Source organism: Cajanus cajan, chromosome 9 (assembly GCF_000230855.2).
Source record: "Cajanus cajan strain Asha chromosome 9, NIPB_CcT2T_4, whole genome shotgun sequence".
Taxonomy (NCBI): Eukaryota; Viridiplantae; Streptophyta; class Magnoliopsida; order Fabales; family Fabaceae; genus Cajanus; species Cajanus cajan.
Window position 1 is genome coordinate 56,032,078 of NC_138525.1, and position 15,446 is coordinate 56,047,523.

The window sequence follows — 15,446 nt, forward strand, 5'->3', positions numbered from 1 at the left end:
GTTTTTTCCTTTTTTTTTCTAAAAAAAACAATCTATCAAAATCAAACTTAATAATAAAATATTTACAATAATTGAACTACATGTCTAACTAACCGAACTAGATCCTTACACTGCCTTGCAGTATAAATCTTTCCTTCCCCTTTGTTTTTAGTTCATTGGTTGCTCAAAAGATTTGTTAAGAAAGAATGTATTTTTTTCTTCAAAAAATTATACGGATAAAATGAGTAATTCTGATCATGTGAATCCTCAATTATTGTCGTTTTGGAAGAAGGGATTTGGAAACAGATAAAAGTTGGAAAACCAAAAAACAAATGTCTGTCCACACTCTAATTTCAAAGTCATGGTCATTAAATTAGAGATGCAAAGTTGTTAAGATAACTCACGTATGAACAGTAGTTCCGATAATGACGTTAAGTTGTCGGATTTTAATTACTAATTCATGGAGTAGTGTACAAGATCAAATGCAGCAATACTCATTAACCATAAAGTTACTATAAATTAATCATCGTAAAATAGATTCAAATAAAGGTTAAATAAGTTTTAACTTTCTTAATTTTCATTTATAATTGATTTTAATTGCTATTCCTTATAGATATAAAAGTAAAATGAGTTAACCAAAAGGAGAGGAGTGTGAATTTTTGCCAGAAAAAAAAGTGACTGTGATAGACTTTCACCTGTCACACCCCATCCTCCTTTGCCACTAGAATATTTCTTGGATTCACTTTCCTGTCTGTGACTCTCATGGGGACAATGACCCATCATGTCTACCAATTTTTCCTTTCTTAAAAACATAAACACTTGAATGAATAAATAAATAAATAATTCCTCTTTCACTCTTTTTTTTCTTCAACACTTGTTACACAACCTTTAAGTCCTTTTTGGTCTTTACAGTTTTCATTTTCTTTATAACTCTCATTGTCTTGCTTCTGCTCAGCGCAGGAATCAATAAAATTAACCATACCAGAATTAGGGTTTCTGGCAGCACATGTTTCTCAGTTTTAGCTCTAAGGTTGGTATTTCTAGATTTGTGATTGAAATTTTATGTTGTTGGATTTGTTAATTTGTTTTTCTTCATCTTCTTCGCTGACCCTAGCTCTCAAAAGTAGGGTTTTTTTTTCTCTTTTAGTGATCTGTGCCACTGGCACCGGCTATTGTAGCATGGCCTAATAGGTTGATCGGTGGCAATTATTGTGAAAAACTTTACAAATTTGCTTATTTATTACTTTCTCAGCTTATAATACACTTGCATGTACATTTGGACATATATTTATGTCTTTCCTTGATGGCTTCTTTATTAAGAATCTGGTTTTCACTGTTGTGGTACTTTTCTTTCCCTTTTTTTTTTGCTTGCAAGTACGTTCTCTCTTATTTCTTGTTTTAAACCTTTCTTTTATTTGAAGTTTCATCACTTGTGGAAATTTGGGCCATCAAGTGTATTTCTCTTTATTTTCATGTATTAATTAGCTTGGTTTGCAACATAACTTCAGATTTGATTTCAGATCAGGGTGAAAAATGTAGTTCTAACTTCTGAAGACTTTTTTTCTTATGTCTTTCACATTCACTGGCTTATTTGACAAAATCAGGAACATGCATAAAGAAACTCCCCCAATAAATCAACTATTTTATTTTTAAGTCAAATATCATTGTCCATTCTGTGATCACAGCCTTTAATTTGATGTTGGACTCATACCCCTCTTTCTCACTCATTTGCATGCACTTTTTTTGTTAGTAATTATAATACATATATTTCTTTCTAAAAACTCTAATTGATTTTTAATTCCTTGAATATACAAACAAAGGTTAGACCTCCTTATTGAAATTTTAATTGGTTGATTTAATTACAATGAATCATCTTGTGTCAGGAGAAGGAAAAATGTAGATGGGCAGTGTTCTACTTCACATTGGGAGGAAAAGAGAATGAAGGAGCTTCCCTCAGCCCATTCATAGATATGATGAAAGAATGGGTTGCTGAACTAACATGATTCATTCATACAATAGTATTCAGCTATAGGTTTTGCTATTGTGTGAATGAAGATTTGGTAACCCTCTTTATCTGTTGCTTGGACTGAAGGGAGCTCCTTCTTTCTGTTGCTTCCATTTGTATCCACTTCTCAAAAGGCTTTATGCATGTCTAAGCTTAATCAATATGTGCTTAGTACAAAAAAAGGTGCGATCAGTACACTGTAGCTGATGTTACACATCGTCTTCTAGCTCTTTGTAAGTATTAACTCTTTATCACAACTGCCAAAGATTCATCAAATATCTGAACAGTTGCACGAGTTCAATATATAGTGTACTGACCCACTTGGTACTTTTTTACAGGAAAATTGTGTGATCCTCCAAGACATGTCTATAAATCTTACAATAGCACTTGTATATATCTAATGATTTAGTAGTTTGTTTAGTTTAAACTTTAACATGATCACGGTATGTTTATATATACATGTTCCTTTCATCAAGTAGATAACTAACAGTTTGCCACTTTCCTTTCAGGTTGTTTTTGATACAAGTTTTTCTTCTCTACATTTGAGTTCTTTCTTTCTTTGGGTTTGGGAAAGCAAGGGTCTGTACATCTCACAGGACTAGTTGCAATGTCTATTCTTTTCCATTTTAGCCACTGGCCTTACAAATTATTACTTCATCTGTCCCTTCTATTTTATTTAACGTTTTAACAATTTTCATCTATTTTAATTTTTAATTGTTGTTTTATGGTATCAACATAATATTAAAGATTTTTTATTATATTATTAATTTAATTAATATATTTTTCGTTATTTAATATTTATTTATTTGATAGAAATATAAAAGATTTAAAAGTATATTTAAAAGTTACATAATTTTTTCAGTGAAATTAGAAATATTAATTATATTCTTTTAGTCTTGTACTAAAATTTTAAACCTAAACAAAATGGAATGAAGAAGAGAGTAATGTAAATGTCAAATCATTATTGTGGGTTTGAACTTTAGTTTGAGTACTATTTTTTCACTCACATTATAATTATATGTTCACGTATTTTTCTTTCATCAAATGTCTTTTCCTCACTTCATAATTTTATTTATTTACCTTAATATAATTTATAAAAAAAATATATTCATTTTTACAATCAATGTAACTCATGAGTATTATGGTTGTATTTGCATGTTTTATTTATCTATTTATTTTTATTTGCATGTTTTATTTATCTATTTATTTTTATCAATTTGCATGTTTTATTGAGTGTGAAGACACACTACAAGAAATGTTACATGTAGTGACATGCAAAAAGTATCATTATAGGTACAATATATGTAGGCATTTGTCTATTTGACATATAATTATACACAATTTTAATGTTGATTTTGAATGAGATTTAACATCATATTTTGTGTGTCATTATAGTCTATATTCATACTTTTTAATAATATACCAATATATATTGTAATTATTGTATAAGTAAAAGTAATTTATGATAATTTTGTTAGTAGTAAAAGCAGGATATATATTATTATGAGTCAGATCAAAAGCATCTATGGCATGTATTTCTCAATCCTATTAACCAATTACTCCACCCTTTCATTTTTCGAGGTATGTCACCAAACAAATGCAGATGTATACTCACGTTCGGGTGTTCCCACGTTCGAATGTTCCTGCTTTAACACAGAGCAAACTGCATTAGTTAATACATTTTGGTGTAAGGGATCCAGACATTATTATTGGTTATTACTTTCTCGGCTATACCTGGAGAAGTTGCACCTGCACAACTTTCATTAATATATTGAATAGACATTAGTTTTAGCTAGTAATTTGCCTAGGATAGATAAAAATCTATATAAATGAGTTTTATTCAAAATGTGACTTAAAAATTAGCCGTAAATATAAGGTTCTGACATGGAGTCCAGAATTCAGATGCAACCAAGCGGAAACTTTCTGTTTTCTTAAGTAGACTGAAAATTTGAATAGGCAGGGGTTAAACACTATACCACTGCTTAACTATTAACTTTTTCTGTAAATTTATATATCATCTTAACAACAGTAATTTCAAGTTCCTATTGAGATTTTAAAAAGAAAACTCAAAGTGGAATAATGAGAATAAAAATTTGAATAATGTATTAAAAGATTGTTGGTAGAAAAATTATATGAATATTAAATGTTTTCACATGATATCTAAGTTCTTTTTTATTTATGAAAATATCAAAGTTTATCTTAATAAAGTATCTAATTTGAATACAACAAATTTATGTTATTTTAATTACAATTGATAATTTAGGTTAAATTATAAATTTAGTCTATATTGAAATTTTTATTTTTATATTATATATATATATATGTGTGTGTGTTTTCTTACATAAAAAGTGACATTTAAAAAAATATATTATTTATTAAAATTATGACTGTGTTGGATTTTTTTTTATATCAAGATCAAATTAATTTCATGAGCACAAATTAATTCTAGGTTAATCATATCTTGTAAGTTATTAATTTTTAATCATCAAATTTTTAAACATTAGATTTTGTCAACTAAAAAAAATAGTATCAAGTGTGGGAATTAATTTTTTTTAAAATTTAATTACAATTATATATGATTTAAGTTTTTTAATGCCAACATTGAATTGAAAATTAAATTTTAAAAAGTTGATTAAAAATAACCTCAAAATTGTTCTAATATGAAAAAATTAAAAAAAATATTAAACTTAAATTAAATACTCAATAAAATCTGGGTCGAAATGGAATGTAATATTTAGTCTAAGAAATATGATACCACATTACTTTAGTTAGAAAAAAATTATATAATATCTTATATATTATTTTCATCACCAATTTGGGATGGTGGGAATGACAAAAAACTCATGTTTTTTAATTAAATTCTGACTCTTATACATATAATCAAAAACTTAAGTTATGAGATAATATTTATTTATTTAAATGTCTGTCAAATTTTTTAGAAAAATTACTTTTGTATTTAATAGATTATACTGCTTGATAATAATAATAATAATAAATTCTATTTTTACCTTGTCAGTAATCACCGCCATTATGTAAACATCATTATCAATCCTATTTCATTGATATACAATATTATCCCATTATGTCTAGCTGGAGGTCGATATGCTGAGCAAAATAAATTAGTCACATGATTACATGTTATAATGTTACTTTTAAATGTTACCCATATTTAACTTGTGTTTAGGGTTGTTCAAATGAGCAAGTTAGTCACGGGTGGAGTGAAGCATCTGGCTAGGGTTGTTGATAGTAATTAAGTGCAGAAAACTTTTGAAAGGGGACCATAATTATATATATTTCTGTGTATATTTTGATTGAAATGCTATTCACAAGTATGGATGAGAGTTATATTTCTGTGAATATTTTGATTAATTAAAATGCTATTTACAAGTATTTGTAAAAAATGTGTTTGATTATATTTTAATATTTTTAAAATTAAAAATAATTTGAATAAAAATAATGAAAAAAGGAAGTTATAAGTGTGTTAAATTGTAAATTTTAATATTTCTATAGAAATATCACATTCTTACACTCTTAACATGGAATAAAAAAAATAAGAAACATGGTAAAAAGATATTTTTGAAAATGAACAACACTCATAACAAACATGAAAATATTACATTTTCATCTTCATATTTGTTTAGAATAATTTTTAATCCGTAAAACGAACACCCCAAAAGTTAATTTAACGAAGGATACAATCCTCCAGTCATAAATTTTTATTTTAAGCTTTTAATAGTAATTAGTTAGTAAACATTTTGTAAAAAGTCAAATTAATTAATTAATTTATTTCATTTGCTTCATTGTTAGGGATTCAACATATGGATTGGATTGGTTTGGTTGGTTTGGTTGGTTTGGTTTGATTTCAAATCAATCCTGTATGCTTTAATTTATTTGGTTTGATTTCCAACTCATATATTTTTAAAATCTCAATTTAAAATATAAAATAAGCCATCAATTTATCATTAAAAATACATAAATATATTATGAAAATAATAAACAACAAACCTTAAAATTAAAATATTAATTTAAGTTTATTTATTAAGGTAAAATATTATCATATCTTAAAAATATATAAAATGAAATATATAAAACCAATTTAACTTAATTTCAAATAAAAATCAACTTAAAAATTGGACAAACAAAAGTTAAATTTAATAAATTTAGTAATTGAGTTAAACTCAATTATAAAAAAAGTAATTTAATTTTGAATGTAATCAATTGGTTTACCAAGTTCATTCAACTCGATAACCCTCAATATCAATTGATTTTCTTTTATTTTATAAAAAATAACCCTAAAAATTAAAAGTTTTTGGTGGACATACTCTTTCTCTCTTTCTCTCTCTATATATATATTATTTTCAATTTGGGTACTATTTTTAAAGAGAAGGCTGGTTGTTTTGCAATTTTTTTTAATCACTATTGTTGAAATGTAACAATCGTAGACGGCTGATTATAGAGATAATTAAAGAAAGTTGTCACTCAAACATCAATATATAAAATAGAAGTGAATGAGTATATATTATTTGTTTTTAAGATTTCTTAATTAGACCGGATAAGGTATGAAATAGTGTGTATTTGCATCCAGCTGTTTTGACACCTTCTACACCATATGTGATATTAAGTATAATATAAAGAACACTTTAATTAAGAATCGAGTTCATGCATAAGAAATTAAGTAAATAATATCAATTTGGCAGACGATACCATATAAAAAATTTCTCTTATTAATACTTTAATAATAACTTTAAAATAAAAACATAATCAATTAGTCTAACTTCAAGTTCTAAAAGAATGACTCCAAAAAAAAAAAAATCTTATACATCCTACTACCACATATCTTATAAAAGTACTCTTAAATAAGGACTAAATATCATCAACATCCTAATAAGTCTCACCTACAACAATAACATATAAAAAAACAACATAAAAAATAAAGAGAGAAACATTTAATTCTAGCTTACGATGTAAAATATATGTCAAAAAGCTAAACACACTCAAGAATAACATAGCACTGCCATATACATACATATATATATATATATATATATATATATATATATATATATATATATATATATATATGTATGTATGTATGCATGTATGTATGTATGTATATATGAGTTAATCATCTATACATTGTCAGTGTATAATTTTTTTACACTGGCAACCAATTATATATTTTAATTGTGTCATGTCACTGTTAAAAGTAAATGTGTTTAAAGTGACATGACACAATTAAAAGATATAATTGGTTGCCAGTGTAAAATTTTTTTACACTAACAGTGTATAGGTGATTAGCATGAAGTTGGCATTCTGGAACGGGCCGTTATGAATTTAGAACAGCCCGTTCTAACAGCAGAACGGCCTGTTCTGGTATCAAAACGGTTCGTTCTGCTGCACTCATGTTGTGTTAAATTTGCATTTGGAACGGCCTGTTTCAGCTGGAAAATTAACGCATAACATGTGCATGCAGAACGGATCGTTCTGGTTTCAGAACAGGTCGTTCTGGTTCTAGGTGTATTCATGACATTTGACATCTACCTATGCATCTACGTGGCATCCACCTGACATTCACGTCAGCAGGAATTAATCCTGTTTAAATCATTTGGACGAAAATCCTAAATTGTAATGATTTAAATTATTGGGGACCAAATTGAGACCTAAAATTAAAATGAAACTAAATTGAAACAAAAAATATTATCAGGAACCAAAAGAGATTTTTAACCTAAATTTAACAATATTTTATTTATGTGGTGTATTATTCACCAAATAACAAAAAATAAAAAATTCTCTAATAACTTGAGTATCTATATTATTCTCCTCGGACTTAATGTGTAATAAACTTCCGAGTCCACTAATTTGCAGTGACATTACTAGTCGAGTTTAAGTAAATTTTTCTTTATAAATTAAAAAAATTGACTATAAATATGGGGTATATTCCCTTCCGAAGCCAACAATAACTCAACACAAGGCATCCTTTTTTACTTATGGCAAAAGAGCAGCATGAAACTGATGAAAAAGAATAGTTACACAGCCCAAAAAATAATTGTTCTTTCAGCTTCCAAGAAAACTCTACAGCATTTTCTCTAAGACGGTTAATTCAAAGAAAGTAGAACTCTTATGGCATGGCCATATCTGATAGGCTATGTGCAGCCAAACATAATAATAATAATAATTACATTATAGAAGGTGCTTAATTGTAGTTCAGAAAAGAGGATCAGTTGCAATGGTAAGAGTTGGATCAGCCCCTAGTCCAGAAGGAACATCAAATCCTGACACGAAATTATCACCAAACATTACAGCCCCAGCTGCTAGTGCTCCAGCTCCTGCCCCAATTGCAAACCCTGGAGGCCCCCTCTGCCTAGGGCCTACCCCTGATGTTGATGATGATGTTGGCATGTTGAAATAACTAGTTCCCATGCCACCACTATTTGGAAGATAAGTGGGAGCATAACCATAACCAACATTTGAGGGTGGTGCTGGTGGTGGTTGATAACTTGGTCCACCCACATAAGGAGGGTTAGTATAATCTGCAGGAAATGGTACTGGATGTGGGTAGGGGACATTAGTTTTGGCCTGTTTTTCTAGCCCATGGAATGAAGCTTGACCCTTTTGCTGTGGATAGGTTTGCCCAAATCCACCCCTTGTAGTCAAGTGATTAGCATTATTGCCATAATCTAAGAGCACTATTCCTCCCCCATCACCTGCATAAAAAACATAAATCACTTTAAGATGTAAAACTCAATCAAAGTTGCAAACTTTTCCTCTCATAAATGAAACCCATTTTGAACATACCCGATCAAAACATTGGTTGTGACTGAAATATAAATATACCTTGTTGTGGGTGAAAATTAGGGTCTTCCTTCTCCTGAGAAACACGGATTGAAACATCAACAAAGCCTCTCGGCTTGTTGGATTTCTTGTTCCTTAATTGGTAACTGCCAACTTCCTCAGAGTTGTGTCCCTGCTTGGCGAGAAACTCTCTGAGAAGAACAGTAGCGGAGCCATGAAGCTTCTCGGTGAGGAACACGGGGTCTCTGCTGTAGACTTCAACGTTGAGTGCAAGATCCGGGTCTGAGCGATGAACCTGGAGGGCAAACTTGGTTCTCCAAAGAGGGTTTGCATTCCCAGAAGCATCAACTTTGGTGCAGTATTTGTTCTTGGGATCAACCCACCCAACTGCATACCACTGACGCTTCCAGAGTGAGGGTGAAGCCCTCACCCCGCGAGCGGATATCAAGCATACCTCCATCCAGATTTCGCCCATTGGAGAGGGGAGGAGATAAAGTCAAGCTCAAGGGCTTTGCACTTTGCACTGTTTCGATTTTCAAAGGTTGCTTTAGTGCTTGCTTTGCTTTATTATGGGGAGAAAATTCCTATACCTATGATATAAGCACCGTATTGTGACAACTTTTTCTTCGTCTTAAAGTGTATCACAGCCAAGCAGAATCTGTTTACATTTCTCGACATGTACATTGGGATACATGAAACCTTTTTGGTACTACTTAGGGATGACAATGAGATTAGTCGGATACAGGTTTTATGATATTGTTTCTGATTCTGTGATTTAAATTTATTTCCATATTTATATTTATTAGGTATATAATTTTTGTCCGGTTGAGTATTTGATATACCGGTACTAGTAAAAGATTATTTTATTTTATTTTTTATAAAAAGATATATAATATTTTTAAATTATTTTTTTATTATATTATAATTATAATTAGATTATTTTTTTATCTCATATTTTAATCAAGAGATTTCTTAATAATTAAATAACTATAAATATTTCACATTATAATAAATAATTACACATAATAAAATATTAAATTTTTTTAACATAATTAAATCAAAGGTGAGTATTAAATCGGGGATGAGTTCTTGCATGCTACATGTTGAGTCCCTAGTCTAGCTCATGTTCTTGCAAGTTGGGGAGCTAGATTAGGGACTCAACATGTAACATGGAGGAGTCCTCCAAATTTTGTGTTTCAAGTGTACGGGGAGAATCTCTGTTCCTTACATTAATTTCATTTCTTTCTTGTTTTTTGTCTTTTATTTTTTTCACAACACCAAAAAAAAAAAATCAGGGATGGGGACGGGAACAGGTACGAGAACAGGTATGGGGTGAGTAAGTATATACTCGTACCCGGTCAAATCAAGTATTTCCCGTCAAAGTTTGGATGAGTTCAAATATTACCCATGAGTACGAGTTTATTTGTCATCCCTAGTACTACCATTATTCCCTCCTTTTTGCCGAACTAAAAAATTTTAAATTTATTTTTAACTTAAATGTCTTTTTTTCCTTCAAATATCTTTTTTTTTTAAAAAAGATTATTTACTTTCAACGTCCCAATGTTCTTTGTATTATTTACTTTTTTTTTATTTATATTTTTAATAGATTCATGGTATGTTACATAAGATTGATAATGCTTTTGTTTTGTATGCCATTTTTTTACTTGAGGGAAAAAAATTATGATAAGTTGAATGAGGCCCAAAAATAAATTGTTGTGATAAGTTGGACTTAGAGGAGGCGAACCATGCTGGGCCCAAGCCAAGGAGCGAGTTTGGGCCTACCATTTGTGGACACCGTGTCCCTATAATAATCCATTCACGGTACACTTATTTGAAATCCTTTCCACTCCACATATACTGTCTCCTCGTGTTATATATAATGTTTTTTTTCTTTTTCTATTTTTCTTTTTCTTTCTTTTCTTTTTCTCCATTCTCTTCCAAAATTTGAAAACGAGATCGAAACTCGAACTGGAAGAGTAGCACTGAGACCAGCGTTCTCCGAACCCCAACTCCCCGCTCTCAGTAAATTCTCGCCGGATTTAGGGTTTTCCCTCGCGCGGCGGGGCGGCGGTGGAAGCCTCCTTCGCTCGTTGACATGGAAGGCGGAGGAAGGCGGATCACGGTTAGTCCGAGGCCGTGCTGCGGCCGGCGCGTGGTGGCGAAGAGGAGGCCGCGTCCTGTGGATGGCTTCGTCAACAGCGTCAAGAAACTTCAGCGGCGGGAAATCAGCTCCAACCGCGACCGCGCCTTTTCCATGACCGACGCTCAAGAAAGATTTCGCAACATTCGATTGCAGGTGAGTTTCAATTTCATTTGTGAATTTAAGTGAGTTTATATGCTAAGGAAGAGTAATGAATCTATTCAGACTTAATGAACTGGTTGCGGACTGAAGCCTTCTTCTGTTTTTGTGAAATTTTGGATGCGGAACAATTCTAGGGTTTCATGTGAAGACTATTAGGTTGATTAGGTTTGTCTTAGGAGAAACTATACTCTCAAGTCTCAAGCTGTTTCTGTACATGATGAATTCTCTTGCGTATATAGGCTTTTCCGCTATGATTTTATCAGGGAGGATATTGTATATAGTTTAACTATTTATGGTGATTTTACAGATGTTAAGGACTAATTTGAGCCTGACATGTGTTTGTTCCATTCGATATCTAGCACAAAACAACAGGCAATCCGAATAAGAGATACTGGGAGTAGAAAGATAGCTTAATGTGGATGTGTGATTACTTAGGTCAGTGTAAATTTGTCCAAGGTTAAGAAGGTTTATTGCTTAGGGAGCAAGTAGTAGAAAATTTGATTTTGTATATTAATGCTTACTCAATGAATGTTATTTTGTTCATGGTAAGTCCCTATTCATTTGTGTAATGGAAAATTTGAAACCACTCTATTTTAAATTTTTGGATGCTGAGAAAACTGTGTGTTGAGGGAGCAATAATAGTACAATATTGGTAAAAAACCACCCCATTTTAAATCATTGCTGAGGAAGAAGAGGAGTATGTAGCGGAATATTTGACTTTCCATGATAATGCAAACTCAATGTGTTATTTTGTTTGTTGGAATTCTCCGTGTATTTGTGTAATGCAACATTTGAAACCACTCTATTTTAAGTCGTTAGATGCTGAGAAAACTATGTGCCTCCTCTTTTCACTAGTGATATGTGTGCTTTGTTACTATACTCATTTCTCCATTTCTTGTGATTGTGTTTTATAGGAAGAATATGATACACATGATCCAAAAGGTCCTTCTTCATCTGTTGTATTACCATTTCTGAGAAAGAGGTCAAAGATAATTGAGATTGTAGCAGCACGTGACATTGTTTTTGCACTTGCACAGTCTGGTGTATGTGCAGCATTTAGCCGAGGTAGTGCTTGTAACTGATTGCTGGTGTTTATATCTTTAAATATTATATCTGAACATGCTGTTAAATTCTATTTCTAACATAAACATGCATGCATGATAATGTGTTAAATATTTCCATCGTTTGCTGCATTGCAGAGACCAATGAACGGATATGCTTCTTGAATGTCAGTCCCGATGAAGTCATAAGGAGTTTGTTTTATAATAAAAACAACGACTCACTCATCACAGTTTCTGTCTATGCATCAGACAGTTACAGTTCCTTAAAATGCAGAAGCACACGAATTGAGTAAGTATAGCTCGCTATTGTTTTTTAACTCCTAACCTTGTTTTCCATGCTCAACAAAAGAAATCTGTAGGAAAAATAAAAGTGTCAGAGGGAGATAGAGTGTTTAAAAAAAGCAACAGATAGCAACTGATGCCTGTCCAATTTTGGGTTGTTGTGTTCTATGCTAAAATATTTGTTTTCCAGATATATAAGGAGGGTTAAACCAGATGCTGGCTTTGCTCTTTTTGAATCTGAATCACTTAAGTGGCCAGGATTTGTAGAATTTGATGATGTAAATGGGAAGGTACTCACATACTCCGCGCAGGATAGGTAAATATTTTGTTATTCTGATGCATTTGTATGGTAATATAATATAATTATAATATTTCTAAGCTACTTGATTGTGATACATTTTCCCCCCTCTGCAGCATATACAAGGTGTTTGACCTGAAAAACTATACTATGTTGTACTCCATTTCAGATAAAAATGTACACGAAATTAAGATCAGGTAATTTTTCTTGTTTTGCTTTTGAAATTTCCTTTCCCATATACAATACACTACCTTGGATATATGGTCTATTGCAATTCACAATTGTTTTAAAAATTATATTGCATTATTTACACTACTTAGGTCTTTGTTTCATGATTTTTCAGTCCAGGGATCATGTTGTTGATTTATGCTAAATCGAGTAGCCATGTCCCACTTAAAATCCTCTCAATAGAAGATGGTACGGTTTTGAAATCGTTCAACCATCTCCTTCATCGGAACAAGAAGGTGGATTTCATTGAACAATTCAATGAAAAGCTCCTTGTTAAACAGGAAAATGAGAACCTCCAAATTCTTGATGTAAGTAATTTTCTTGTTTATACATGAGTTGTACATTGCTGATTTTTCTACATCCTAATCTCTTACTTTAATTAACCTCAGGTTCGGACTTTTGAGCTAACAGAAGTTAGCAGAAGTGAATTTATGACGCCATCTGCATTTATATTTCTCTATGAAAACCAATTATTCCTGACATTTCGTAATCGAACTGTGGCTGTGTGGAACTTCCGTGGAGAACTTGTAACTTCTTTTGAGGACCACCTCCTGTGGCATCCTGACTGCAATACAAACAACATATATATAACCAGTGACCAGGATCTCATTATATCATACTGCAAGGCTGATTCTGATGATTCATTGTCTGAAGGAAATGGTATTTTCCTTATTTTTTATCCCTGACCTGACCAACTGCTCCCCACACTTTTATTTCAATTAATTTTGTTTGTTTTTTTTTTTTATGCACTTTGTCCTTGTGCCATTGGAGGCACAGTGTGATGAATATTTTTAAAGGTATTTTTAGTTATTTAACTGAGAGATGTTTTAATTAAATGTTTTACATGTTGACTAAGCTAAAATTTAAAACAGGATAGCAAATCAAACAATTTTTCAATGTGTCGGTGTCAGTTATCAATTTATATTTTTAAGCGAGCACCGTCTTTGAAGTTACATTACTAACAGGCTAGGCATTTTTTGATACAGCAGGATCCATTAATGTAAGCAACATTTTAACTGGCAAGTGTCTTGCAAAGATTAGGGCGAGTAATAGCCTTCCGAAGGTGAAAGAATGCAGTTGCGGTGATGACAACTGTTCAAGTGGTGGTGGATGTAATTTGGGAAAACGAAAGCGTGTCTCCAGAATTCGGAGCACAGTTGCTGAAGCCTTGGAAGACATTACTGCTCTCTTCTACGATGAAGAGCGCAACGAGATCTATACAGGCAATAGGCACGGGCTGGTTCATGTCTGGTCTAACTAAATAATGTATTGTTGGATTTATTGTTGTCTTTTGTTTTCTTATTAGCATTTATCCAAGGTTGCGGTGATGATCCTCACTTGCTATGCGAATTTCTGGGAGAGTTGTAACCATTTAGTGTTCTTGTATAATTTTTTTAGATTTTGGCATCTACGTCGTAGGCAAGTATAATCCGTAGGTGGCAACAGCTCTGTATCAAGTAATATTGTTTGTATGTTGGTAGCTCACCACATGTTTATGCTGTAATCTATATTACATTTATGGTGTGGGCTCTTTGTAGCGAAATATGTGAATAGCGTTCTCTCTTCTCTGCCCGTTTCTTTCTTTGATACTTTGCCTTGTGGGGACTACAGTGTAGTGACCTACTTGCTCTCACATGGATTGTTGGAGCTGTAAAGGGAAAAGTAATCAGCAGTGTTGTAGCTGATTTACACTGGCTCCATTTTGTACTTCATTCAATTCAATTATTGTGTTTCTTTGTAACTTTCTCTATCGTTTTTATCCCAGTCAGTTGCCAAGCCAAATAGAAATGAACATTACCACTTTGTTTTCATTGGATTCAGATAACATTTGGATATTTTGAATCCTGTGACTCGCCAAAAATAAAATTATCATCACTGAGCCGTGATTTGAAACGGAAATGAAAGGAGAATACCAATGCAAGATTGTACTAGTAGCAGTTCAAATTATCTAAATATTGATAACATGTTGCATAATATGAGCCGGTGCACTACATTAAAGTTGCAAAGCATGCAATAAATTGTATTAAAAAAATAAGTCTTTTACTATTACTTCTAATTTTTTTTATCTTCTGTTTTCATATAATCAAACAATGAAAAATGAATATATTCCATTTATTCCTTAATTTAACCAATTCAAACAATACAAAATTTCATTTAAATTTACTTATTCTTTTTTCCTATTTATTTTTCTTTTTCCCCCCATTTTTATCTCATCCAAAAAAAAGTGTACATCTTCAAAATATGAGTTTGCTTTCAATGGAAAAATCAACCTCTATATATTAAATACGAATTATTATTTGGTGAAAGAATGTTTTTAAAAACTTTTTTCTTGATGAGAATTTTTAAGAATTTTTTTAACTTATACAATTTAATTTATCAAAATTATTTATGAATTAAATTTTAATATTTTAAAATAATTTATTATTAGATTAAAATAGTCTTGTACAGTTGTACTACAATATAAATTATTTATCATAAATTTTTAATATAACTTATGTT

At 31.2% G+C, this 15,446-nt stretch overlaps 2 protein-coding genes and 1 long non-coding RNA gene across 5 annotated transcripts; 2 read left to right on the forward strand and 1 right to left on the reverse strand.

The window, feature by feature from the left end:
• Positions 1-404: 404 nt before the first annotated feature.
• LOC109795263 (uncharacterized) lies at positions 405-3,779 on the forward strand. 2 transcript variants are annotated; one of them, XR_002239538.3, is made up of 3 exons: positions 493-1,009; positions 1,863-2,217; positions 2,323-3,779. It is a non-coding gene; the product is annotated as an uncharacterized LOC109795263 (long non-coding RNA). The 2 variants fall into 2 exon arrangements; XR_014429759.1 differs by having other exon boundaries at positions 405-1,009; positions 1,863-3,779.
• A 4,162-nt stretch (positions 3,780-7,941) lies between these two features.
• LOC109791646 (Calcium-dependent lipid-binding (CaLB domain) family protein) lies at positions 7,942-9,506 on the reverse strand. Its single transcript, XM_020350966.3, has 2 exons — positions 8,819-9,506; positions 7,942-8,688 (listed from the first exon to the last, which is right to left on the reverse strand). The coding sequence occupies exons 1-2, from the start codon at positions 9,249-9,251 to the stop codon at positions 8,189-8,191; spliced, it is 933 nt and encodes a 310-aa protein (XP_020206555.1). The 5' UTR covers positions 9,252-9,506; the 3' UTR covers positions 7,942-8,188.
• Positions 9,507-10,624: 1,118 nt separating this feature from the next.
• On the forward strand, positions 10,625-14,513 carry LOC109795183 (uncharacterized). 2 transcript variants are annotated; one of them, XM_020354615.3, is made up of 8 exons: positions 10,625-11,072; positions 11,993-12,143; positions 12,278-12,428; positions 12,612-12,737; positions 12,836-12,916; positions 13,063-13,255; positions 13,337-13,607; positions 13,937-14,513. In XM_020354615.3, the coding sequence occupies exons 1-8, from the start codon at positions 10,872-10,874 to the stop codon at positions 14,206-14,208; spliced, it is 1,446 nt and encodes a 481-aa protein (XP_020210204.1). In that variant the 5' UTR covers positions 10,625-10,871; the 3' UTR covers positions 14,209-14,513. The 2 variants fall into 2 exon arrangements, with proteins under 2 accessions (XP_020210204.1, XP_020210203.1); XM_020354614.3 differs by having other exon boundaries at positions 10,627-11,072; positions 13,934-14,513.
• The last annotated feature ends 933 nt before the right edge of the window (positions 14,514-15,446 follow it).

Excerpts from the sequence above, each read along its gene's own strand:
- LOC109791646 (XM_020350966.3), bottom strand. The coding sequence starts at position 9,251 with ATGGGCGAAATCTGGATGGAGGTATGCTTGATATCCGCTCGCGGGGTG. Across the intron at positions 8,689-8,818 it reads TAATTTTCACCCACAACAAG|GTGATGGGGGAGGAATAGTG; the intron begins GTATATTTATAT and ends TTTTTTATGCAG.
- LOC109795183 (XM_020354614.3), top strand. The coding sequence starts at position 10,872 with ATGGAAGGCGGAGGAAGGCGGATCACGGTTAGTCCGAGGCCGTGCTGC. Across the intron at positions 11,073-11,992 it reads TTCGCAACATTCGATTGCAG|GAAGAATATGATACACATGA; the intron begins GTGAGTTTCAAT and ends TGTGTTTTATAG. Across the intron at positions 12,917-13,062 it reads GTACACGAAATTAAGATCAG|TCCAGGGATCATGTTGTTGA; the intron begins GTAATTTTTCTT and ends ATGATTTTTCAG.